The following is a 22,888-nucleotide window of genomic DNA, read 5'->3' on the forward strand; positions in this document are numbered from 1 at the left end:
AATTAACTCAGAGTGGCTGCGATTTGCCTCAATGCAAAGAGGCAGCACTAGGCCCATGTTCTGTCTAATCCCCATCCTGGTGCCACAGCGATAGCTCTACTTTCACAGTTTCAGAATGGATCTTTCAGGGCTTACATGAGACTTCTGGAATCAGGTGAATCTCAGCACAGTGTAGCTCAGCAGGGTAACATTAAAAGGAGCCAGCTCATCCCTTGTATGGAGAAACCCAGGAAAGCGGCTGAAGGATGGGTGAGTTTCACATCCTAGCTGCTTGCTCTGTTGGTGGCTGCTCTGCGCCCCACTTCCCAAGGGACAATCAGAGGGATGTAGCTTCAAGAGGCCATTGTGGAGATAGGGGACGTGCTCTGCTTCCCACCCCAGGACTGACTCATGGTCATGATGTACCTAGCATGTCCTGCCATTTGAAAACACAGGACTGAAACTGCTTCCTCACCTCGGGCTGTTTGTGTCTGAGACTTTGTCAGGGAATGTGCAGGACAGGGAGGGAAGTAGACATTTCAGGCTGGGAAACTGTATCCATCCTCATCAAGAGCAAAGCTGCAGAGATCACTGCGTGCTCAAGGAGGGTGCAACGGCTGCAACCTCAACATTTTCTCCTCCCCCCTGCAGCAGCAGATATTATTTTGTGGAGGACCGGAGAGCAGGTATCTCAGGGAGCAGAGCAGGACCCATTATCCTTTTTCTGTTCCAAACCACCCTGCCAAATTGCCTTCCCTTTCAGCAACTCTATTCTGCTAGGTAACAGATTGCAAGCTAACATCAGTGTTATACACAAACTGAGCAGGAGAGGGTGTTTAAAGAACACCCTCATGCTCATGCAAACACCTGATCTGAACTGGCCAAGGAACTTGGAGTCCTGAGATCTCTACTAAGCTTGTGTGGTCCCAGTGCCACGTGGCACACTGTTGCTACACCATCCGGATAAGTGCATTGAATCTAAGGTTGAATCCCTTTTGGAGTGGCCCTATTCTCCAGGGTAGAGTTTCCAGTGGGCCTCCTCTCACAATGTTTCCACCATCTCAAATAAGTCCCGGTCCCACTATCATGCATCTCCTAACACTAATCACCAAGGCTAAAGGCCTTCTCAGCCCCTCCGTTCTCATACACTCTTGTCAGTTGCAGAGAACGCAGCATGGTGAGAGAAGGAACACACCAGTTTTGCAAACACTAATAGTAACACATTTTAAAATGCAGAAATAGACTAGTGCTCCCAACGAGCACTGCCTCTAGCTGGGCCCCTCCGCTGAGGACTGCACTGAAAAGACTGACAAACTGCTAATCCCCTGGGGACCCTTCAGTGGTGCAAGTCCTGTACCCCCCACCCCACCCCGACTCCCACCCCCACTAGAATCACAGGATCTCAGAAATGGGCAGTATGGGATTGTCACCTTGATTTGTTATATTTGCAGGCAGGATTCTGGACACCAACATGAAGCACCTCGTCACAGCATGCTCTCCCTCCGAACAAGAGGCACAGCTCCCTGTGCACACGGCTGTCTGTGTGGGGCAGATAGGCGAGGGGCTCGGCTTGGCTCCTGCAGTAGATGGCATTGATGGAGCCGCAGTCTGTCATGCTGGCCAGCTGTGGATCTGAGGGCCCTATGATATCTTGTAAGGTGCTACGTGCTTTTGGCCCTCTCAAGCCTAAAGCCAGCACAGGTGGAGCCTTGCCAGCCTCTGGAGCATAAGCAGAAGGCAGTTTGTCTGTGAAAGATAAACACGTGTGACTAATGCATGGAATCACCCTTTCCAGGCTCATTCATTCCACTCAAGGTCTCTTCTCAGTTCATTACTCAGCCTAGATGACTGACAGTTTATCAGTGCTGCCTCTAGCTCCCCTTCCACATTTGCCAGGCTAACAGCTGTTTCTCATTGGGTCTCTGCTCACCTCTGGAGGCTCTTGCTTTGGCACTGCCGATTACACTGGGAGATCAGAGCTGCGATCTCTTCCCCTTCACAGGCAGGGTCTGGATGCCTTGCAAATAACACACGAAAACCCAGGTTCTCCCACTGGTCTGCAGCTCAGGGAGGGAGGAGAGAGGCGAGGAATGACCTTGAAGCAGCAGAAGGAGCTGGGGTCCCTCTGTGGCCTGGTCCCCACTCCTGCTGAGCCCTCCACACAAACATGCCTAATTAGGGCTGGCTCCATGCGGTTTGCAGAGCCAGGGGGCATTACTGCGGCAGCAGGCTCCTGTCAAATCCCAAGGGCCAGATCCTCAGCTAGTGCAAATTGGAACAGCTCCATTTAAGTCACTGATAATTTTCGCCAGTTGGGGATCTGCCCTGATAATTTTCCCAATGGAAACCATCATAGTAGTTAATGCTGAGTCTAACTCCCTACCAAAATGCAGAATTTGTTGTGTGCCACATGCAGAGAATAGGAGGGATTGAGGTGCACCAGTGTCCAAGGGCCCTGTAATGGCAGGGAATTGAGTTGGTGAGATATACCCAGATGAACCTAGCAAGCAACTTGTGCCCCAGACTGCAGAGGAAGGCAAAAAACTCCAAGGTCATTGCCAATATGACCTGGGGAAAAATTCCTTCCCAACCTGAAATCACAATTATGATCCAGTCCAGATCCACTGTTTTCAAATGTGACAAGGCAGCAGGGAGACTGCAGAATTTTTCTCAGTGATTGAGCAGGTCTAGACTGAATTTCCACCGAGCTGAAAAGAACACATGTTTCTCTCCCTCTCAGTCTGCCAATATCCCAGCCCAAGAGAAACAGAGTACAAGTTTGTGATCTGATGTAACTCACAGGACTTCTAGGAGAGCTAGCCTGTACAGAGGCAATCCCAGAAATTTGCAGTTATGTGATGGCTTCCATTCTAGGATCTTGAAGAGCTTAATATATAATTAAGATCACTTGCTCCCTGGGAGGTGAGTTTTATTATGCCTGATTTACTAATGGGGAAACTGAGGCACTGAGCAGCTAAGGCTGATATTTACAAACATGGGTGCCTAATGCTATGGATTTAGGGCCAGATCCTCAAAAGTATTTATTCCCCAACATCCCATTGAATTCAGTCAGAATTAGGCACCTAAATACCTTTCAGGATCTGAGCCCAAGTGTCTAACTGCAGGCATCCATGTTTGGCTTTACCGTTGGTGCCTCATTTTCTCTTCAGTGCCCTTCGAAGTTAAAAGATGTGGCAGAAGCCACTTGGCAAACCATGACATTCTGGATGGTGGGTCACCATACAGAGCAGTTGGAGAAAGGTCAGCAGCCCCAGATTTTGCAGTTTCCTGCCTCAGAGAGAAAAGTTGGGGCTGCCATCTACAGAGAAATAAAGGCCAAAGAGAACTGCAGTGTGGTGACATGAAGAGTATCAGGGAGTAAAAAATAGAGGAAATGGCAAAAAATTGCCAAAACTTAACACCGGGGACAGATAGAAGGAGACAGGGTATAATCTGACTCCAAAGGAGAAAAGAAAGGCTTGATTGTGGTCATGCTCATATCCCCCTTGAAGTTCTCTTCCTTTTCATCAGGGATGTGCAAGTCTGTGAGCCGCTACAGTTCAACGGGTGCAACTTTTGTATGTAGATGAGGCCTTACCTGTGCTAGCGAGCAGCACGCTGTGCTGGGGATAGAGCAGGCGGAGCCCACAGATATCCAAACCAGAGCTGAGGATCAGCTGTAACATGTGATGGACAGCCAAAGGAGTTCGGAGTAGGGTTTCAAACAGCAACGCCACAGCAACCTGAACAGTCAGGTAAAGAGTGCAATGGAGGAAAGGGTCAAATAGCTTCAAACGCTTTTAGTAACAATGGTGAGATTTCTCTCTAGAGCAGTGATACTCAGACCTCAGTGGTTCAGGAGGCAAAATAGCGATCAACATTACCCAAAAGAGCCACAGTACTATGGCTCTTTTAATTTACTGTTTAATTTACTATAGTACTATACATTCATATTTAAACAGTATGATGGGGAAATATTTAGGGTTTTTATATACACCTCTACCCCGATAAAATGTGACCCATATAACACAAATTCGGATATAACGCGGTAAAGCAGTGCTCCGGGGGGCGGGGGGCCTGCGCACTCTGCGGATCAAAGCAAGTTCGATATGATGCGGTTTCACCTATAACACGGTAAGATTTTTTGGCTCCCAAGGACAGCGTTATATCGGGGTAGAGGTGTATATATAATTCTTATAAACTACAGTTGGTTAATGACATCGTAAAAGCATCCTGATTAACCAATCTAAGTTATTAACCAAGAATGAAATCACACAGTGTTTTAATATCATGTGCTGCAAAGAGCTGCAGGAGACACATCAAAGAGCCACTTGCAGCTCGTGAGCTTCAGTCTGAGTATCACTGCTCTAGGGAGAACCAGCCATTCACATCAATTGTACAGTGATATCTCTTCTCTTCTTCTCCTCTTCAATAATCCCCATGCCTTAGGTTATGTCCACATACTTACGGTGGAGCACAGAGTACAGGAACCTACGTGTGTAGATACACACAGCAGTGAAAGGCTCTGGCAATGGGGAAAGGCTCTGGTAGCAAGGAGCTGCTGGAGTCTTTCCCTGCTGCCTTCCCCTACCAGTCCCTCTTCTTGCTGCCAGAGCTTTTCACTGCAGCAAGAAAAGTCTCTGGCAGGGGGGAGGCAGTGGAGAAAGGCTTTGGCAGGGGGGAGGCAGCGCTGCCCCCACTGCCTCTCCCCTGCCAGAGCCTTTCACTGTAGTGGGGAAAGGCTCCAGCAGCCAGGAAAAGGTGGGACACTAGACAGCTCAAAATACCAGTGTAGATGTTGGAGGCATGTAGAGAGCCATGTAGAGTACAGACCCTGGGGGTTCAGGTGGGTAATCTTGCCTCTACTCGCCTAAGCCGTGTTATTTACACCCATGTTAGCAGTGTCTATACTCTACATGCTGCTGTAAGTGTAGATGGACCTTTACTTACATGGTAAAATCTTTGGGGCAGAGACTGTCTCTTTGTTCTGTATTTGTCCAGCACCTAGCACAATAGGTCCCTTCAGCACTGACATAATCAGAAATATTAATAACTAATTAATAACATAATGCTTTCTGTGATCTGAACTACTGTACTTTGTCTTGTATTATGTAGCGGGGTGATCACCCTGCTTCGGCCCTGGAAGGGTAAAAGCAGCCCCTGGAGAGGGCTGCAGCAGGGTAAGAGGGATTAAGAACGGCTGGGGAAGCTGAGTAGGTAGCTGACGAGAGCTGTGGCTGGCTTAATGAGGGCCCAGCTGGCCCTTATGAGAGGGCTGTGGGCTAGAAGCCAAGAGATTCTCTCTCTGTAGATGTTGAGAGGGATTGGCCTTGCTGCTGGGAGCTGAGCAGGGTACCTAAAGTGGAGCAGGGCTGGGGAAAGGCCAGAGGAGCTGGGGAGCTCTGGCCTGGAAAACCCCCAGGCTGCAGGCTAATTCCCAGGACGACCAGCAGGAGGTGCCACCAGTGAGTCATCACCCCATTACAATTAGGTTGTAGATTCTTTGGGGGCAACGAATGAAATTTATCTAATGCATTGTTTACCTTTTCAGTATTAAAGAAATATTTTCAAATAATATCAGACTAGATGGCAGACTTCCTATATTTTTAGAAATTATAAAATCAACACTAGAAGAGCATTCAAAAACAGATACACCAGGTATCCTGTAATATATCTATATTTTAAAATCCTGTTTTCTAGATTAATCCCATTCAGTCCATCTTTAGATAAACAGTACTGAAAAACATCCAGCCTTGTACTGAATATACACATCTGTGTTTCTGAACAGGAAAGAAAATCATTCTGAATCCTTGTCCTTTTTTTTTGTTCCAGTTCTGTATTTCACTCTCCCATAAGGGGAAATTTCTTGTTTCAAGGAGCACATACCTTAAAGGTAAGAATCTGGGTTTTTCCTGAAATTCAGGGACACTGAAAGGTCTGGCTTGCAGCTGCATAGCATGGCTATACCAGCCTAGAGTTTGTTCATGGTTCCCCCTTCTGTACGGAGGAGCTTTATTGCTCCAGTGAATGCCAATTTAATTGATTGTTACCAGACCCTTTAAATGAAGTGTTACCAAATGCTGTTCCCTCATAAACCCATGACAAATCTTACAACATTATGATAAATGAAGTTATAAATCTACCTCAGTAATAAAAAAAGTAGACAACTAGACAAAAAAGTTCTGTTTTCCCTACCGATTTCGTTATAATTCCCCTGATATTAACCCATTGCTCAGACTGGCTAATGAGTTTTCCTATCACCTCCTGCCCTATAAAACCTCTAGCAAAGACCTTCTAAGCAAGGAAGTAAGTTACTCCTTAGATTGGGTGAAAATGTGAGTAACTGAACAACTTTGTTTAAAGCAGGGGAAGCTTCAAAAGTCATCCCGTTTTGTCCTTTTCCCCTCTCAAGGTGTATCCTATTCACAGTCTCATACCATGAAGACCTCTTTCCAGGACAAAAGCAGCTCCCTCTAGAAGCTCAACAGGGTTACTCCTGAACCAGCCACAAGAGTTGTTCTAGAGAGAGGTAAGTCAATCCCTGATCCTAAGTGCCCATTTGTGGACATCAAGCACCTTGCAGGATCAAGCCAGACATGTGGAATCAAAATCATTCTAAGCAGCTTGTCCATCCAGCTGGAAGAAAGTCAAAACAGCAGCATCTTTAGATCAAGTTCAGGATGAAGCTTTAAAGCCTCTCCAAATGAATCAGACTTATTCAACTTTTTATTGTACAAGTTCTAAAAGCCAGGCAAGGTCAATGGCAAATCAGTTTGCAGTCAAGCTGGTTTGGGTTTTCAAAATGCGTCTGCCACTGCAGATATGCACCTGGCTGGCAGCGATTTCTCCAGCCCAGACATTTCAGAGTTTAATCTTTTCAGGCTCGGGGCAACAGGCACAAGAAAAATGATGACACCAAAGGCTAGGCTGACACATTTAGATCTGAGTGAGAAATGTTTAAAATTTGATTATTCGTACCAATCACATGAATTCAAACATTTCATGCCAGTTTTGATCATCCCTCAGATACCCACTTCATTCTGCAAGTCACAAAGGAGCTCTTACCTCAGTGTCTATATCTGCACTGGCCCCAATGTCACTACTGTTAGGGAAGTATTTTTCATCAGTCTCTACTGTCTGCCAGTAGAATCCAGCTGGCATTGCAAATGCTTTCTCCACTGCCTGAAATGCACAAAAGACAGCTCTTATTTGTGAATTATCTTGATCCTTCAAAGTCAGGAACTGAAAAAGACAGCATGGTTAATGCTAAGGCTAGAGATCAGAAAAAGTGACAAAGGATTATACTCATTAGTCCAATATCATGGCATTTTTTGTTCTATCTGTCCCATTAGGTGCAATAAAGACTACTTGAAATGCCATCCAAGCGCACAGATCTGTTACAATTGGTATCTTGGGAGAATGAACATAATTAGGGACCAACCCAGCTACCATTCCATTTGCACACCACCCACTGACTTCAGTGGGTGTTACGAGCAATGGGGGATGGCAGGATCAGGCCTATATATAAGCCTGCAAGATGCTGAGCACTTCTGTGCCTTGCCTGTCAGTGAGGGTTCTGAATATCTCACTGGAAAGGGCTATATGATGAGCGGAATTTGATTAGCCGTTGTACATTGCAACCAGGTTAGGAATCAGCCAGTTGTTACAAGAATGAAACCAGAGTCAGTTCATCAAAGCAAATCAAACACACCACATTTCTGGAGGTCCTGTTATTTCAGATACAGTCACTACTCAAGCAGATGAGGCTGGCCTTTAGCCCCACATCGCAGCACCCTGGAGGCATTTCATTACCCAGCATAAACTACACATCTGACTTTGTATGATTATGTATGCATTTTCTGTGCAGCAAACCAAGCAAATTGCAAGAGTGCAGTTTGAGCCTTATGTTTAAGGACGTGCCAGCTACTTCCCAGTCATAACAATTTGTTCTGGCTTGAAGATTAGCATGCAAGGATACAGCCCAAGAATTAATGTATCTACAGAACACGGAGGGAACTCTTATTGGCCAAGTTTTGGTTAATGGGACAAATTCTGCTCTCAGTTATACCAGTGTAAATCTAGAGTCACTCCAGGAATATCAGTGGAATTACTTGGGATTTACACAGAGCAGAATTTAGCCCTCTGACTGGAAAAAAAAATCAATTCTAAGCCAGATCTTCAGCTGGTGTAAATCAGTGTGGCTCCATCGACTTTTGTTGAACAACTCAAGTTTACACCAGCCGTGAATTTGACCCTAGAGATTAAGAGGTCTTTTTAGCTCAGATGCCATCAGAATGTATTGTGGCAAAGTACCAGCTTCTCCTCAGCTGGCTCAGTCACTTTTTGCCTTGGAGACACAGGCTTGGGGAAAGCAAAGTCCTTCCAGGTCGTGCAGGGTCTGGCTGATCCTTCCCTCAGTCAGTCCCTTGTGCTGGTTTTCTCCCCTTCTGGGGACAGAGTGCAGTCTTCCTTGCTGGAAGGGTTCAGAGTCCTGCTGCACCTACTTGCTGGCAGCTTCTCTGCTTCTCTCACTCTCCCCCCTGCTTCCATGCCAGGGAGGGTTTAAAAAGGTCTCCAGCAATTGGGACCAGCTGAACCTAAGGCCTGGTCTACACTAGGACTTTAATTCGAATTTATCAGCGTTAATTCGAACTAACCGCTCAACCGTCCACACCAGGAAGCCATTTAATTCGAACTAGAGGGCTCTTTAGTTCGAATTTGGTACTCCACCCCGGCAGGTGGAGTAACGCTAAATTCGACACGGCTAGCTCGAATTAGGCTTGGTGTGGATGCTAATCGAACTTAGTAGCTCCGGGAGCTATCCCACACTGCACCACTCTGTTGACGCTCTGGACAGCAGCCCGAGCTTGGATTCTCTGCCCAGCCACACAGGAAATGACCCGCGAAAATTTGAATTCATTTTCCTGTCTGGGCGGTTTGAATCTGACGTTCTGGTTGCACATCGGGGCGAGCTCCGCAGCACCGGCAGCAATGCAGAGCTCTCCAGCAGAGGAGTTCATGTAATCTCTGAATAGAAAGAGGGACCCGGCATAGACTGACCGGGAACTCTTCGATCTGATCGGTGTGGAGGGCGAGTAGTCTGTGCTTTCGGAGCTGCGCTCCAACAAACGGAATGCAAAGACCTACGAGAAGGTCTCCAAAGCCATGATACAGACAGAGGATACAGCCGTCATGCAACGCAGTGCCGCGTGAAAATCAAGGACCCCAGACAAGCCTACCAAAAAATCAAAGCGGCCAACGGACGCTACGGAGCCTGCCACCACTGCCCCACCAGTGACCATGGACTCTGATGATGGGACAGTGTCGACGGACAGTTCCTCGACGATGTTAACGGACGGGGAAGATGAGGAAGGGTTTGTGGAGGACGAGGCAGGCGATAGCGCTTACAACGCTGGTTTCCCCGACAGCCAGGATCTCTTCATCACCGTCACGGAGATCCCCTACCAACCCTCCCCGGCCAGGAACCCGGATCCTGAATCAGGGGTAGGATCAGTCGGTAAGTGCTTTAACCATGTTAACTTTTATTCTTAATACCGTATTGTCCCGAGTATAGGCCGCACTTTTTTCCCCTAATTTAAGTCTTTAAATTAGGGGTGCGGCCTATAATCAGGAACTTAAAAAAAAAACAATAAAAATACTTAAAATCCCAGCCGCGGCCGGGAATCAGAGCGCTCTGGGCTGCCCGTGGCGGCGGGGAGCCCAGAGCCTTTTAAATCCCAGCCGCGGCGGGGAATCAGAGCGCTCTGGGCTGCCCGCCGTGGCGGGGAGCCCAGAGCCTTTTAAATCCCAGCCGCGGCCGGGACTCAGAGCGCTCTGGGCTGCCCGCCGCGGCGGGGAGCCCAGAGCCCTTTCAATCCCAGCCGCGGCGGGGACTCAGAGGGCTCTGGGCTCCCCGCCGCGGCTGGGATTTAAAGGGCTCTGGGCTCCCCGCCACGGCGGGCAGCCCCGAGCGCTCTGAGTCCCGGCCGCGGCTGGGATTGAAAGCGCTCTGGGCTCCCCGCCGCGGCGGGCAGCCCAGAGCGCTCTGATTCCCCGCCGCGGCTGGGATTTAAAGGGCTCTGGGCTCCCCGCCGCGGCGGGCAGCCCAGAGCGCTCTGAGTCCCGGCCGCGGCGGGGATTGAAAGCGCTCTGGGCTCCCCGCCGCGGCGGGCAGCCCAGAGCGCTCTGATTCCCCGCCGCGGCTGGGATTTAAAGGGCTCTGGGCTCCCCGCCGCGGCGGGCAGCCTAGAGCCCTCTGAGTCCCGGCCGCGGCTGGGATTTAAAGGGCTCTGGGCTCCCCGCCGCGGCGGGCAGCCTAGAGCCCTCTGAGTCCCCGCCGCGGCTGGGATTTAAAGGGCTCTGGGCTCCCCGCCGCAGCGGGCAGCCTAGAGCCCTCTGAGTCCCGGCCGCGGCTGAGATTTTCTTTAAGTTAAAAAAAGTTAAAAATTTAATTTTTTTAAAATAGCACCAAACTTTAAGGGTGCGGCTTATAATCAGGAGCGGCCTATACTCGGAACAATACGGTATAACAGGAATCTGAAGTGTGTGAAAAGGAGGTCTCTGTATATATGGTGATAGAACAGAAATCCTCCTGGGAGAACTCCACGAAGCTCTCCTGCCGTTAATCGATAAGCACCAGCAGGAGGTTCCTGGGGAGAGCTGCCTTATTGGGTGCTCCGTGATAGCACACTTTTCCGCGCGAGGCTTTCATGCGGTATTCAGGGAGCACTGCCTCCCAGAGCACGGCTGCATAGGTCCGTGGTTCGTGCTAGATTTCACGCAGCATGCGCTCTCTATCTCCTTCAGTGCCCGTCCTCACGGTGATCTCGCTCGGAGACTCCTGCATCTAAGTAGGGGAAGAAATGTTACGTTACGCCTGGTCCAAAGTATTTTTAATAAATAAACGGACAGACGGCATAGCACAGACTCAGCACGCAGCTGCGTGACGAGCGTAACGGAAAGCCAAAGAATCAAATGGACGCTCATGGAGGGAGGGGGGAACGAGGACGCAAGGTATCCCACAGTTCCTGCTGTCTCCGAAAAGCATTTGCATTCTTGGCTGATCTCCAAATGCTTCTAGGGTCAAACACAGTGTCCGCGGTGGGTCGGGGCATAGCTCGGCAATTTACGCACCCCCCCGACCCCCAGAAGTTAAAGGGAAAACAATCCTCTGTTGACTCTTTTACATGTCACCGTATCTGTACTGAATGCTGCAGATAGACGCGATGGTGCAGCACTCAACACCAACATCCTTGCTCCCCCCACGCTATGGATGGCTGATGATGAGGATGCATTTCCATCTTTTTGTACCATCAGCCTATTGGCACATGGGGCAGTGCAAAAGGGCTGGTAACCATGACAACCATACCAACTTGCTTGGGACCGGTCAGTCAAGGCCACCTGGTGCTAATTTTTCGTGGTAGATGGTGCAGTATGGCTGGTAACCGTCCTCATCATTGCGACAGGGGGCTGAGCTCCATCAGCCCCCACCCTTCATTGTAAAGAAAAGATTCAATTGCCCCTGGACTAGCAGAGGGATGAGTGGCTCCCTCCTCCACACCCCTTAATGTCATCTGTGGACTATCATTGCAGCTGGAGGCTTCCTTCCACTCATTTCTCACAAACGACTACCTGTGTCTTATTCATGCATTCTATATTACTTCATCACACAAGTGGGGGGACAATGGTATTGGAACCCAGGAAGGCTGGGGGAAGAATGGAATGAACAGCTGGGGTTGTTTCAGGAGCACACCCTGTGAATAGCGTTCAGCTAAAAATTTATGCAGGATTGGACAGAGAGCAGCTGTGGTCTCTGGTTCTATGATACAGTGGTTCTCTAGTACAGTTGCCCATATTCTAGGCAGGACTGATTCTATTTTTAGATACCCAAAAAGGAGGGATTGACTCGGGGAGTCATTCCCAAATTTTGCTTTTGCGCCCCTGGCTGATCGACCAGGGGCACTTATGACAGCACCAAATGGCGCAGTGCAAAAGGACAGGTAACCATGACCATCTTATTACCGTCTTCTTACCAGTTCATGGTATGGTAGACGGTGCAGTATGCCTGGTAACCATCGCTGCTGTCATGCAAAAGCAAAAGCATGCTGCTGTGTAGCGCTGCTGGTCCGCCTCTGTCAGCGGCATCCAGTACACATACGGTGACATACACAAAAGGCAAAATAGGGTCCATTGTTGCCACGCTATGGCGTGTGCCAGGGCATTTCATGGAAAACGTGCTCGAAATGATTGTCTGCCGTTGCTTTCCCGGAGGAAGGAATGACTGGCGACATTTACCCAGAATCCACCGCGCAAATGATTTGTGCAACAGCTGGCACAGGGGTCTCAACAAAAAATTCACAGAGACAGCCTAGACTCAGTTAATTGTTCGCAAAAAATTATCATTGCAAGGAATGCACTAACTGTTTCCCATCTCATAGCTTCCACTGTCTCCAGACCTTCCACAGCATCCACCTCGCAGAGGCTGGCGAAGATTAGGCGGCGAAAGAAAAAGACAAGGGACACGATTTTCGATGAATGTGTGGGCTGCTACCTAGCCGAGGCGGACCAGCAGAGGCAGTGGAGGGAGAAAGTCTCTCTGTACCAGCGCTCACACAGCGAATGGGAGGAGAGGTGGCGTGAGGAACACAAGAAGGCGACTCAAGCAATGCTTGTACTAGTGAGGGAGCAAACGGACACGCTCCGGCGACTTGTGTATGTTCTGCAGGACCGCTGCAGGACAGAGCCCCCGGCAGTATCTCTGCAACCGCCCTCCCCCGCCACAAAGTCACATACCCCCCTCACCCTAAATAACCAGGAGGATGCCCGCCCTGGGCCGTGAATACTGTCACTGCACCCCAGCAGAGTGCTCAAGTAACCAAAAGCTCTCATACCCTACGTTTGCATAATTCCTTCCCTTCCGGACTCAAACAAGTCCCAATCCCAGTCCCATCCCATAACTGTGTACTTAAGTAATAAAAATACTTTGCTGTTAAGTACTGTTTCCGTCATGTTTTTTCACTGAAGACTGTGTTTGAATGGGGTGCGTGGGGAAGTGTGTTGCTAATTGCATAGGACAGGCACCTTTCCCAGGGTACAGACACGGGGGCCGGATCAGCAGCGGGTAACACACACAGTGCAGTCAGCAGGCACCGTGGTCGGTATGGGAGGTGGTTTCCAGGTTCTGTGTGGGCGGTGGGGATGTGACTTTTTAGCGGGGGAGGGCGGTTACAGATCTTATACAGCGGTCCTTGTCCTAGACCGCTGAGTCACGCAGCAGAGGAATCTGTATCCGTCCTCCTCCGCCACAAGGCCACATAGCCCCCCGCACACAGAATCCCAAAAAGGAGGGATGGCAAGCTCCGTTGAAACAAGCAGTCCGGCAATGCGGACCGCTGTAGGAGCAGGAGCCTGTCATTCCTTGAGTTTAGAGGCGGTCTTTACATCAGCGCACACCCTACCCACCGTTTTTCTGCGTTCCAGTTTCGACCCTTTAACGAAAAGTCATGAATAAAGAAACCTCTCCTCAGTAACAGTGTGACATGTATTTTATTTTTACACGTGTCTTGGAAGTGGAGGAAACGGGGAGAACGGGGTATTTAATCGAAGAGGAGAGTCAACAGTAACTGGGTAAAGAAACAGGGGCAGGTTCAGCTTCTCTGTAAAGAAACTGAACAGTCACAGGTCACGCTGCTCGCTGCTCGCTGGTATTTAAAGAGTTCCTTGTCGCTGTCCCAGGTGCCTGTATAGGGCTTCATGAGCAAGTGCATTAGCGGGCAGGCTGGGTCACCGAGGATCACTATAGGTAAATGCACATCCACAACAGTTATTTCGTGGTACGGGAAGAAACTACCTTCCAGCAGGCGTCTGAGCAGCCCACAGTTCCTGAGAACACACGCATCAGGAACCTTGCCCGGCCATCCGACGTTCATGTTGGTAAAACGTCCCCTATGGTCCCCCAGTGCTTGCAGAACCATTGAAAAGTAGCCCAATTTCTCAGCAGCTGAATGTGGAAGAGGTGGACGATAAAGTGCGAGGAGGAGAAAACGGCGAGGATCGCAGCGGGCTACATGCTTGCAGTGCTGTGGCGTCCACACTGTCACTGACCAGAAAAGTGCACGAACAGATTGCCCGCAGGCGCTTTCAGGGAGGGAGGGAGGGAGGGCGTGATTGACGGTTCAATGACGACAGTTACCCAAAACCACCCTCGACACATTTTTTCCCCCAGCAGGCATTGGGGGCTCTACCCAGCATTCCAATGGGCAGCGGGGACTGCGGGAACTGTGGGATAGCTTCCCACAGTGCACCGCTTCGAAAGTCGACGCCGGCCCCGTTAATGTGGACTCAGAAGTTCGAATTAGTGTATTTAGTATGGATACACAAATTCGACTTCATAAGGTCGAATCCACAAATTCGAATTAAGTAGATTCGAAATAGTCCTGTAGTGTAGACAAGGCCTAATTAGTTCCCTGGTAACCCCTGTTCCAACTGAACCTTATTTCTCCATGGCTCTCTCTCCTCAATGGATAGGGAGAGGCCTTTTAACCCCTCTGGGACTAATTACTACCCCTCCCTTTGTAGCCATTTGTCCTGGGTTTGCCACATATCCTCCCCCCCACGCTCAACACTACGGGGTTGGGCTACTTGGGTCGGAAAGCAGTGCACCCTTGACAGGCCATCCGCATTGCCATGTTGGGTTCCAGACCTATGTCATACTGTGAAGTGGAAGGGTTGAAGCGACAGAAACCGTCTTGTTACCCTCGCATTTTTGTCCTTGTTTTGGTGCATCCACTGCAAAGGGGCATGGTCCGTGACCAGGGTAAACCTCCGTCCAAGTAGATAGTAGCGGAGGCTTTCTATGGTCCATTTTACTGCCAGGCACTCCTTCTCCACTATGGCGTATTTCCGTTCCCTAGGTAGGAGCTTCCTACTGAGGAAGAGGACGGGGTGTTCGTCAGCTCCGACCATTTGTGAAAGCATCGCCCCCAGCCCTACTTCAGAGGCGTCCGTTTGTAGGATAAACTCCTTCCCCCAGTCCGGGGCTACTAGTACGGGGTCTGTGCAGAGGGCAGTCCTCAGATCCGCAAAAGCGGCTTCGGCTGCAGCAGACCATTTTACTATGTCTGGGCCCCGAGCTTTGGTTAGGTCCGTTAATGGGCATGCCCTGGTGGTGAAGTGGGGAATGAACCGTCTATAGTACCCCACTAGTCCCAGGAATGCTCTGACCTGTTTTTTCTGGAGTGGTCAGGGCCACTTCTGTATAGCTTCTAACTTGTTGAGCTGGGGCTTCACCACGCCCCTCCCCACTATATACCCAAGGTACTTGGCCTCAGCTAACCCGATTGAACATTTGGAGGGATTTGCAGTCAGTCCTTCCTTCTTCAGGGTGTCCAGGACCGCTTCTACCTTCTCCATGTGCGTCTCCCAGTTGGGGCTATATATGATGATGTCATCGAGATAGGCTGCCGCATACTTTCCATGGGGTCGTAACAGTTTGTCCATTAGCCGTTGGAAAGTAGCGGGGACCCCATGCAACCCAAAGGGGAGAACAGTGTACTGATATAGTCCTTCTGGAGTTGCAAAGGCTGTCTTCTCCTTGTCGGCCTTGGCCAGGGGGATCTGCCAATAGCCCTTGGTAAGGCAAGGGTAGACATAAACCGTGCCTTTCCCAATTGGTCAATCAGCTCATCTATCCTGGGTATAGGGTATGCATCAAATCGGGACACCTCATTCAGCTTGCGGAAGTCATTGCAGAACCTCATACTGCCATGCGGCTTAGGCACTAAAACCACGGGACTGGACCATTGACTATGAGATTCTTCGATGACTCCTAAGGCCAGCATCTTCCTGACCTCTTTCCTAATCTCTTCTCTCTTGGCCTCCGGGATCCGATATGGCTTGACGTTCACCTTCACTCCAGGCTCTGTGAAGATGTGATGGTGAACCTCAGTAGTCCTGCCTGGCTTTTCCAAGAACACATCCTGGTTGCATTTCATCAGGCTGATCACTTCTGATCGTTGTTCCGGAGTCAACTCCGGGGATATTCCCACCAGGTCGGGCTGGTTGCTTTTAGGGGATGGTGCCCCCAGCGCAACCACCGGAGCTTCTCTATCCTGCCATGGTTTCAGCAGATTTATATGGTAGATCTGCTCCAGCTTCCGGCGACCTGGCTGTCGGACCTTATAGTCGACTTCTCCTATAGCTTCTATTACCTCATATGGCCCCTGCCACCTGGCCAGGAGCTTGCTCTCCGCTGTGGGTATGAGCACCATCACCCGGTCCCCTACCTGGAACTTACGGGTCATTGCTTGACGATTGTAGTACGTCCGTTGTGCCCCTTTGGCCTTCTCCAAGTGTTCGCGCATGGGAGCAACTCGAGCTATTCTGTTTTTCATCTGCAGCACATGTTCCACAACGTTTCTCCCCGGGTTCGGCTGTTCTTCCCAGTCTTCTTTAGCCAGGTCCAGTATGCCCCTGGGGTGGCGACCATATAACAGCTCGAAGGGGGAGAATCCAGTGGAAGCCTGAGGAACCTCCCGTACGGCAAACAGCACATAAGGCAGCAGGGCGTCCCAGTCTTTCCCCTCACGACTAATCACTTTCCATGACATGTTTTTCAATGTCCTATTAAAACGTTCGACAAGGCCATCGGTCTGGGGATGGTAGACCGATGATCTAAGGGTCCGTATGTGGAGCATGGTACATAGGTCCTTCATCAGTTTAGACACAAAGGGGGTCCCTTGGTCCGTCAGGATCTCCTTTGGTATTCCTACTCTGGAAAAAATCTGGACTAATTCTTTGGCTATGGTCTTGGACATGGTATTCCGTAGGGGTATGGCCTCAGAGTATCGGGTGGCATAGTCTAGTACTACCAGAATGTACTGATGGCCCCGGGCTGACTTCTCCAATGGCCCTACTATGTCCATAGCTATTCGCTCAAATGGAACCTCGATAATTGGCAGAGGTACCAGAGGGGCCCTTAAGTGTGGTTGGGGCCCATGTATTTGACATTCCAGACAGGAGGTACAATATCGCCGGACTGCCGCATAAATGCCAGGCCAAAAAAACCTCTGTAGAATCCGATCAAGGGTCTTATCTACCCCTAGATGGGCCCCAAACAGATGACTGTGGGCCAGATCCATTACCGCCCTCTGATGCTTCCGGGGGACCAAGAGTTGTTCTATGACTTGCTCTTGGACACGGACTACTCTATATAGCAGGTCCTTCTTAATCATATAATATGGCCCTGGGCCCTTAACTCTCCCCTCCACTGGGACCCCATTTACCTCGACTACTTCCTTATGAATATTGTGGTATATGGGATCATTGGCCTGATCCTGACCAGAATTCCCGCATGCAGTCCCCATTTGTCAAAATTCTGGGGGGTCTACCTCCGTCTCCCCCTCGGGGAAAGCCCCTGGGGAACCAGGTCCAATGAGAGGGTTGTTGATGGCCGACCCAGTCCCGCTGTCAGCTGAGCCCCTTCTTTCCCCTGCCAGCGTAGACTTCTGGTACTGGGTCAGGATCCTCGTCCCCCTCCTTTTATCCGCCCTCCGTTCCCTCCGAGTCTTCCTGGACTTTCCCGACGGAGAGAACAAATTCTGGCTAAACTCATGGAAGGCTGGGGGAGGATCACCTATCTGGGCCACACCTTGGGTCCCAGGGTCATTATTTTCTTCCACCTCGTCCCCGGGGAGTAGGCCATCAAACCCCGGGAAGTCTCGTCCAATAAGGACAGGGTAGGGGAATTTCGGAACTACTCCCACCGTCAGCTTAGTGGGGTTTCCGAGAACTTCTATGCTTACGGGGATGGTTGGATAATAGTTGACATCCCCATGCACACAGGATATTCCCGAGCATTTGGCCCGGGATAGTTGGTCCTGCCTGACCAGCTTCCCTGAGACTAATGTGATTGCACTTCCCGAGTCAATTAATGCTGTGGTCTCTATACCATTCATCTTAACAGGCCTACTGTATTTATGAGGGACCATCGCAACCCCGACTAGACTTATTAGATCACATGGTCCCCCTATATCTCCCAGTTCACATTGCATAGGCTCTCCGAGATTTGGGCATTAGGCAGCAATATGCCCCAGTTCGCCACAGGCATAACATCGGTACCCCGCTCAGGGCAGCCCCCTATTTTTCGGGCTGCTGGGATTTATCCCCCTTGTCTTTCTCCCCCAGTCCTCCAGTCTCTCCGGGACTGCCGGCTGCTCTTCCGCCTCCTTCCTCCCATCCATTGTCCAGCCTGGTACTAGGGCAAACCGGGGCCTCGGTGCAGAGATTGGTCTCCGATTCTGGCGCCTCCCTTCCCCGGTGGTCCGAGAAAGTTCTTGGGCTGCTAAGTGTCTCTCTACGAGAGCAACTAGTTCATCACAAGAGGAGGGATCATTTTGGCGAACCCACCCTCGTATGTCCGGCGGCAACCCTCTCATGTACCTGTCCAATACCAGGATTTCCACTACCTTCTCCAGCCCTTGGGTCTCGGGGTGGAGCCACTTCTGGGCGAGGTGTATCAAGTCAAATAGCTGGGACCTTGGTGCTTTGTCATCCCGGTACTTCCACTCATGGAAGCGCTGGGCCCTTATGGCCGGCGTCACGCCTGTCCTCGCCAGGATTTCCGCCTTCAGCTGGGGTAATCCATAGCTGCTTCTGTGGTCATGTCAAAGTAGGCCTTCTGGGCCTCCCCACACAGGAATGGAGCCAGGAGGCCTGCCCATTGGTCTTGGGGCCAGGCCTCCCGCAGTGCCGTCCTCTCAAATGCAAGGAGATATGCCTCTATATTGTCGTCTGTTGTCATCTTCTGTAAATAGTTGCTCGCCCGTAGTAGCCGGGTCCCCTGGGCCCCGTGCGTCAGCGTGGTCAGGGCTTTCAACTGGTTCACTACCTCATTCAGGGTGGCTCGATCTTGGGCCGCCTGGTTCATCAGCAGCTGGTTTGTCTCCTGTTGGACACATACTGACTCTTGCTGGGCTGCCACCTGTACTCTGGTAGCCTCTTGTTGAGCCGCAGTAGCCTGTATCAACGCCTTCACTACGTCCTCCATTTTTTTTTTTTTTGTGATTTACCTTGCCCTGAGATGGCTTGCCACAGAGCCTCACTCACTATCAAATCCCACCCCTGACACCACGTGTGGCAAAGTACCTGCTTCTCCTCAGCTGGCTCAGTCACTTTTTGCCTTGGAGACACAGGCTTGGGCAAAGCAAAGTCCTTCCAGGTCATGCAGGGTCGGGCTGATCTTTCCCTCAGTCAGTCCCTTGTGCTGGTTTTCTCCCCTTCTGGGGACAGAGTGCAATCTTTCTTGCTGGAAGAGTTCAGAGTCCTGCTGCACCTACTTGCTGGCAGCTTCTCTGCTTCTCTCACTCTCCCCCCTGCTTCCATGCCAGGGAGGGTTTAAAAAGGTCTCCAGCAATTGGGGCCAGCTGAACCTAATTAGTTCCCTGGTAACCCCTGTTCCAGCTGAACCTTATTTCTCCATGGCTATCTCTCCTCAATGGATAGGGAGAGGCCTTTTAACCCCTCTGGGACTAATTACTACCCCTCCCTTTGTAGCCATTTGTCCTGGGTTTGGCACAGTATTCCATGGAAAAGAAATGGAATTTCACAAAGGCCTCATTAACATTTTTATTATAGATAGAGCCTGGGCTAATTACACAAAAAACTGGCCATTCTGGCCTACACAGCACATATAACACAGTTTATTTGTGTAAGCATGAGAGATATTCTGCTCTGTCGGACAAATAATATGGACTTTATGTCTTTCTATAAATGTTTAGAAACAACAACAACAACCAAAGGCGATTCATTTAAGTAATGTTAAAACTCCACTGACACCTCCTGGCTCTGTGTTGCTGCAGCAGTTTGTTTTAGTTTTATTATTAATGATTATTAATTATTAACACTATAAGAGTCATTTGCATGGAAACAGAATTTTGAGGTCAGCTGGTGTCAACAGGCAGAACTCCATAGGGGCAAATCCCAGCTGCTGTAAATTGGCATGGCTCTGTTGAAGTCAATGATTCTACCTCAATTTACACCAATGGAGGACCTGTCCTGTTGTTTCTGCAGCTCACTGAGTACCAGCTTCTGCCTGTGACATCACACTCCTTTGCTGTGGAAAATATGACAATTATAGAAACAGAAGTGAGAAATCACCAACCTAAGCTAAAAAGAAAATGACTCTGGTTCCAAAGGTCCCTTGTCAGTTCCTCTGTGCTACACAAGTAGCAGTGCAATGCAGATTAGGTCATGCAGGCTGGGAAACCCCAGAGACCCCAATCCTGAAAATCCCTAGCAGCTGCTCAGAGGTCACTTCACTACTCACCAATCTCATGCAGCAGCAGCAGCAAGGACCTCTCCAGCACATTGCTGCTCCTGTTGCTGCGGCCTTTTTCCCTTGCCCGTCTCCTGCCACCTCACTCCTGCTTTTTAGCTCTGACCAGCAGATGGGAAGGTCCCAGTCAGCAGCCCTTGGGCAGGACACCTATCCGGTGGCACAGTTACAGGAATGTCTATGTGCGGCAGCACCTGTGGTAGTTGTGTCTGGGTGATCATACCACTCCCTCAATTACTTGTGAGCATTCCATAGCACATGAGCCAAGTGTCTCTCAGAGAGAGACCTTACCAGCACCTTTGTGCAACTGGAGACCCCAGCTCTCCCCCGCTGCTGTTCACAATGTTCAAACAATCCTGTTTATTGTAGGAAATCCCTTCTTATTTCCCTCCCTATTCTCGCTCTACTTCCTACCGTCCTCATGCCTAAGCCCACAAGATCTATGATGGCCCCACAAGCACTCTTGGTACTATCACATATCTGAACACAAACAGGGTGTTACTTGTACACGAGCTGTGGTGTTGCATGCATGCAGGCTGACCCTGGCACAAAATCTCACCCCCAGGAATATTCAAGAAGGTGGAAGAGAAAGAAGGTAAAAGTGATCAAACCAAACTTGATCCAGAATGTGGCCAAATCTCCTATTCACACAGCTCTAGTTAGGACACAACCTAACATAGTTTAGGAAACTCGAGAGAGAGGCTGACTCTCAGTTTGCCCCATTGTAGGAGTTTGAGTGTCAATCTCCATTTCCCATTTCTTGCATTATTTCATTACCTTTTTGTTACTTAAATCAACTGGGCCAAGCCCTGTCTCTGACACCTCTGCAGCCTCAAGTAAGTAAGAAATTGTATGGTGGTAAATAAGGGCAGAATTCAGTTGAAATTACCTATTTCTCACTCACTATAAATGACACTAATCTCAGTAACATCAGGCTTAAACCTATTGATTTCAGTGAAGTAACTCCTGCCACTGGAATCATAATCTGGCCCAAAGACCCTCTCATTGACGTGCAGGAAGGGAATGAATTACAAATTATGGGCCATCTTATATTGCAGTGACTGTGACTACAAAGGTACACACCTGCACATAGGCCCTAGACCCTAGACATCTTAGGTTTTGAAAATCAGGCCATTTATATATTTATCGGACACAGTAAAATCCCCATTGCTAGCTAGCAAACAAAGAAGTGATGTCTAATGGACATCATGGAATCAGAGGCCTCTATAAATTGTACCCAGGATATGTCAGATTGTATTGTCTGGCAGTTATCCCAAATATGCTATTCACAGAGTCATAGAAAGTGGAGGTAGGAAGTCCTATTGGTTGATCTGGTAGACCCCTCTCCTCAGGGGTGAGTGCACCACTGGTGCCTACAATATATTAGCTAATGTCTAGTTTTAAACGTCTGAGAAGAGGGGATCTCCAGCACTTTCCTCTTTCAGCATGCATTGTATAGAAATCTAGCCACATATTTGGGAAGAATCATGTAAACGCAGATGGATAAAATTCGTGGATGAGGCTGGCTTTGGTACATAATGTACCATCCCCTGCTGGGCAGCTGAGTGATCCCACTGTCAGAGGCGACTCTGTGTTTTTTGCCGCCCCAAGCACGGCAGTCAGGCGGCCTTCGGTGGCAGGCGGTCCACTGATCATGTGGATTCGACGGCGTTTCTGTGGGTGATCTCCCAGTCCCGCGCCTTTGGCGTACTTGCCGCTGAATTGCCGCCGAAGCCGTGGTACCGGTGGACCTCCCGCAGGCATGCCGCCGAAGGCTGCCTGACTGCCGCCCTCACAGTGACTGGCAGGCCGCTCCCCACGGCTTGCTGCCCCAGGCACGTGCTTGCTGCACTGGTGCCTGGAGCTGCCCCTGCCCACTGTTATCAGAAACCATGAATAATGTCAAAATCATTCAGGGCCCAGGGAAGCCCATTTATTTCTAATCTTTTCTGCCGCTCCCTTTCAGCACGAGTCAGTGATGGCCGGCTGGATGCATGTTGGCACACAAGAGGAGTGACGTTTTCATTTCTCTTGACCCAGGCCCTGTTCCCAGGCCTCTCTGAAAGAACTTGTTTCAATAGGGGAGTTAAATCTCCTGTGGTCACCTTCCGGGCTCTAAATATCAACTCTGCCTTATCCTCTATTTTCTATCCATGTCTCTTTTCACACACCCACCCAACCCCCTGCTCTGCCAATGATGCCTCCTTACCAGGGCTGGTTGAAAATATTCCATCAAAACTATTTTTGATGGAAAATTGGGTTTCTGGAAAAATGATTTTTTCACAAAAAGTGGCTGCTTTCCATGGAAATTTTTTATTTTTCTTTGAAAACTAAACACTCAAAAAACAAAATATTTCTATTTGGACATAATGCTGCAGTCCCACATGGGAGTTGTAGTTCAGTTGCCTCATATCCCCATTCTTCTCTAAGGGCTGGGCTCCCTGACAGGACTACATCTCCCCTGCTGTACCCATTCCCATCCAGAGGGGAGATCACGGTGCATCATGGGAGCTCCAAACAGCCAAGCTAAAGGTTCAAAGGACATACAGTATGTGTTAGGATCAAGGGTCAAACAGA

At 49.7% G+C, this 22,888-nt stretch overlaps 1 protein-coding gene across 11 annotated transcripts in view; it reads right to left on the reverse strand.

Moving 5' to 3' along the window:
* DNAAF8 (dynein axonemal assembly factor 8) overlaps positions 1-22,888 on the reverse strand; it is a 152,775-nt gene that overhangs the window by 59,371 nt on the left and 70,516 nt on the right. For 9 of the 11 annotated variants that reach the window (XM_044979365.1, XM_044979361.1, XM_044979358.1 and 6 more), the window contains 4 exons: positions 7,045-7,161; positions 3,578-3,722; positions 2,363-2,434; positions 1,410-1,725 (listed from right to left, as the gene is read on the reverse strand). In XM_044979365.1, the coding sequence (XP_044835300.1) occupies positions 1,410-1,725; positions 2,363-2,434; positions 3,578-3,722; positions 7,045-7,161 (650 nt within the window). The remainder of the gene's footprint in view (positions 1-1,409; positions 1,726-2,362; positions 2,435-3,577; positions 3,723-7,044; positions 7,162-22,888) is intronic. The other 2 variants (XM_044979364.1, XM_044979362.1) reach the window with 1 other exon arrangement.

The sequence above is a fragment of the Mauremys mutica genome, chromosome 11 (genome assembly GCF_020497125.1).
Source record: "Mauremys mutica isolate MM-2020 ecotype Southern chromosome 11, ASM2049712v1, whole genome shotgun sequence".
Taxonomy (NCBI): domain Eukaryota; kingdom Metazoa; phylum Chordata; order Testudines; family Geoemydidae; genus Mauremys; species Mauremys mutica.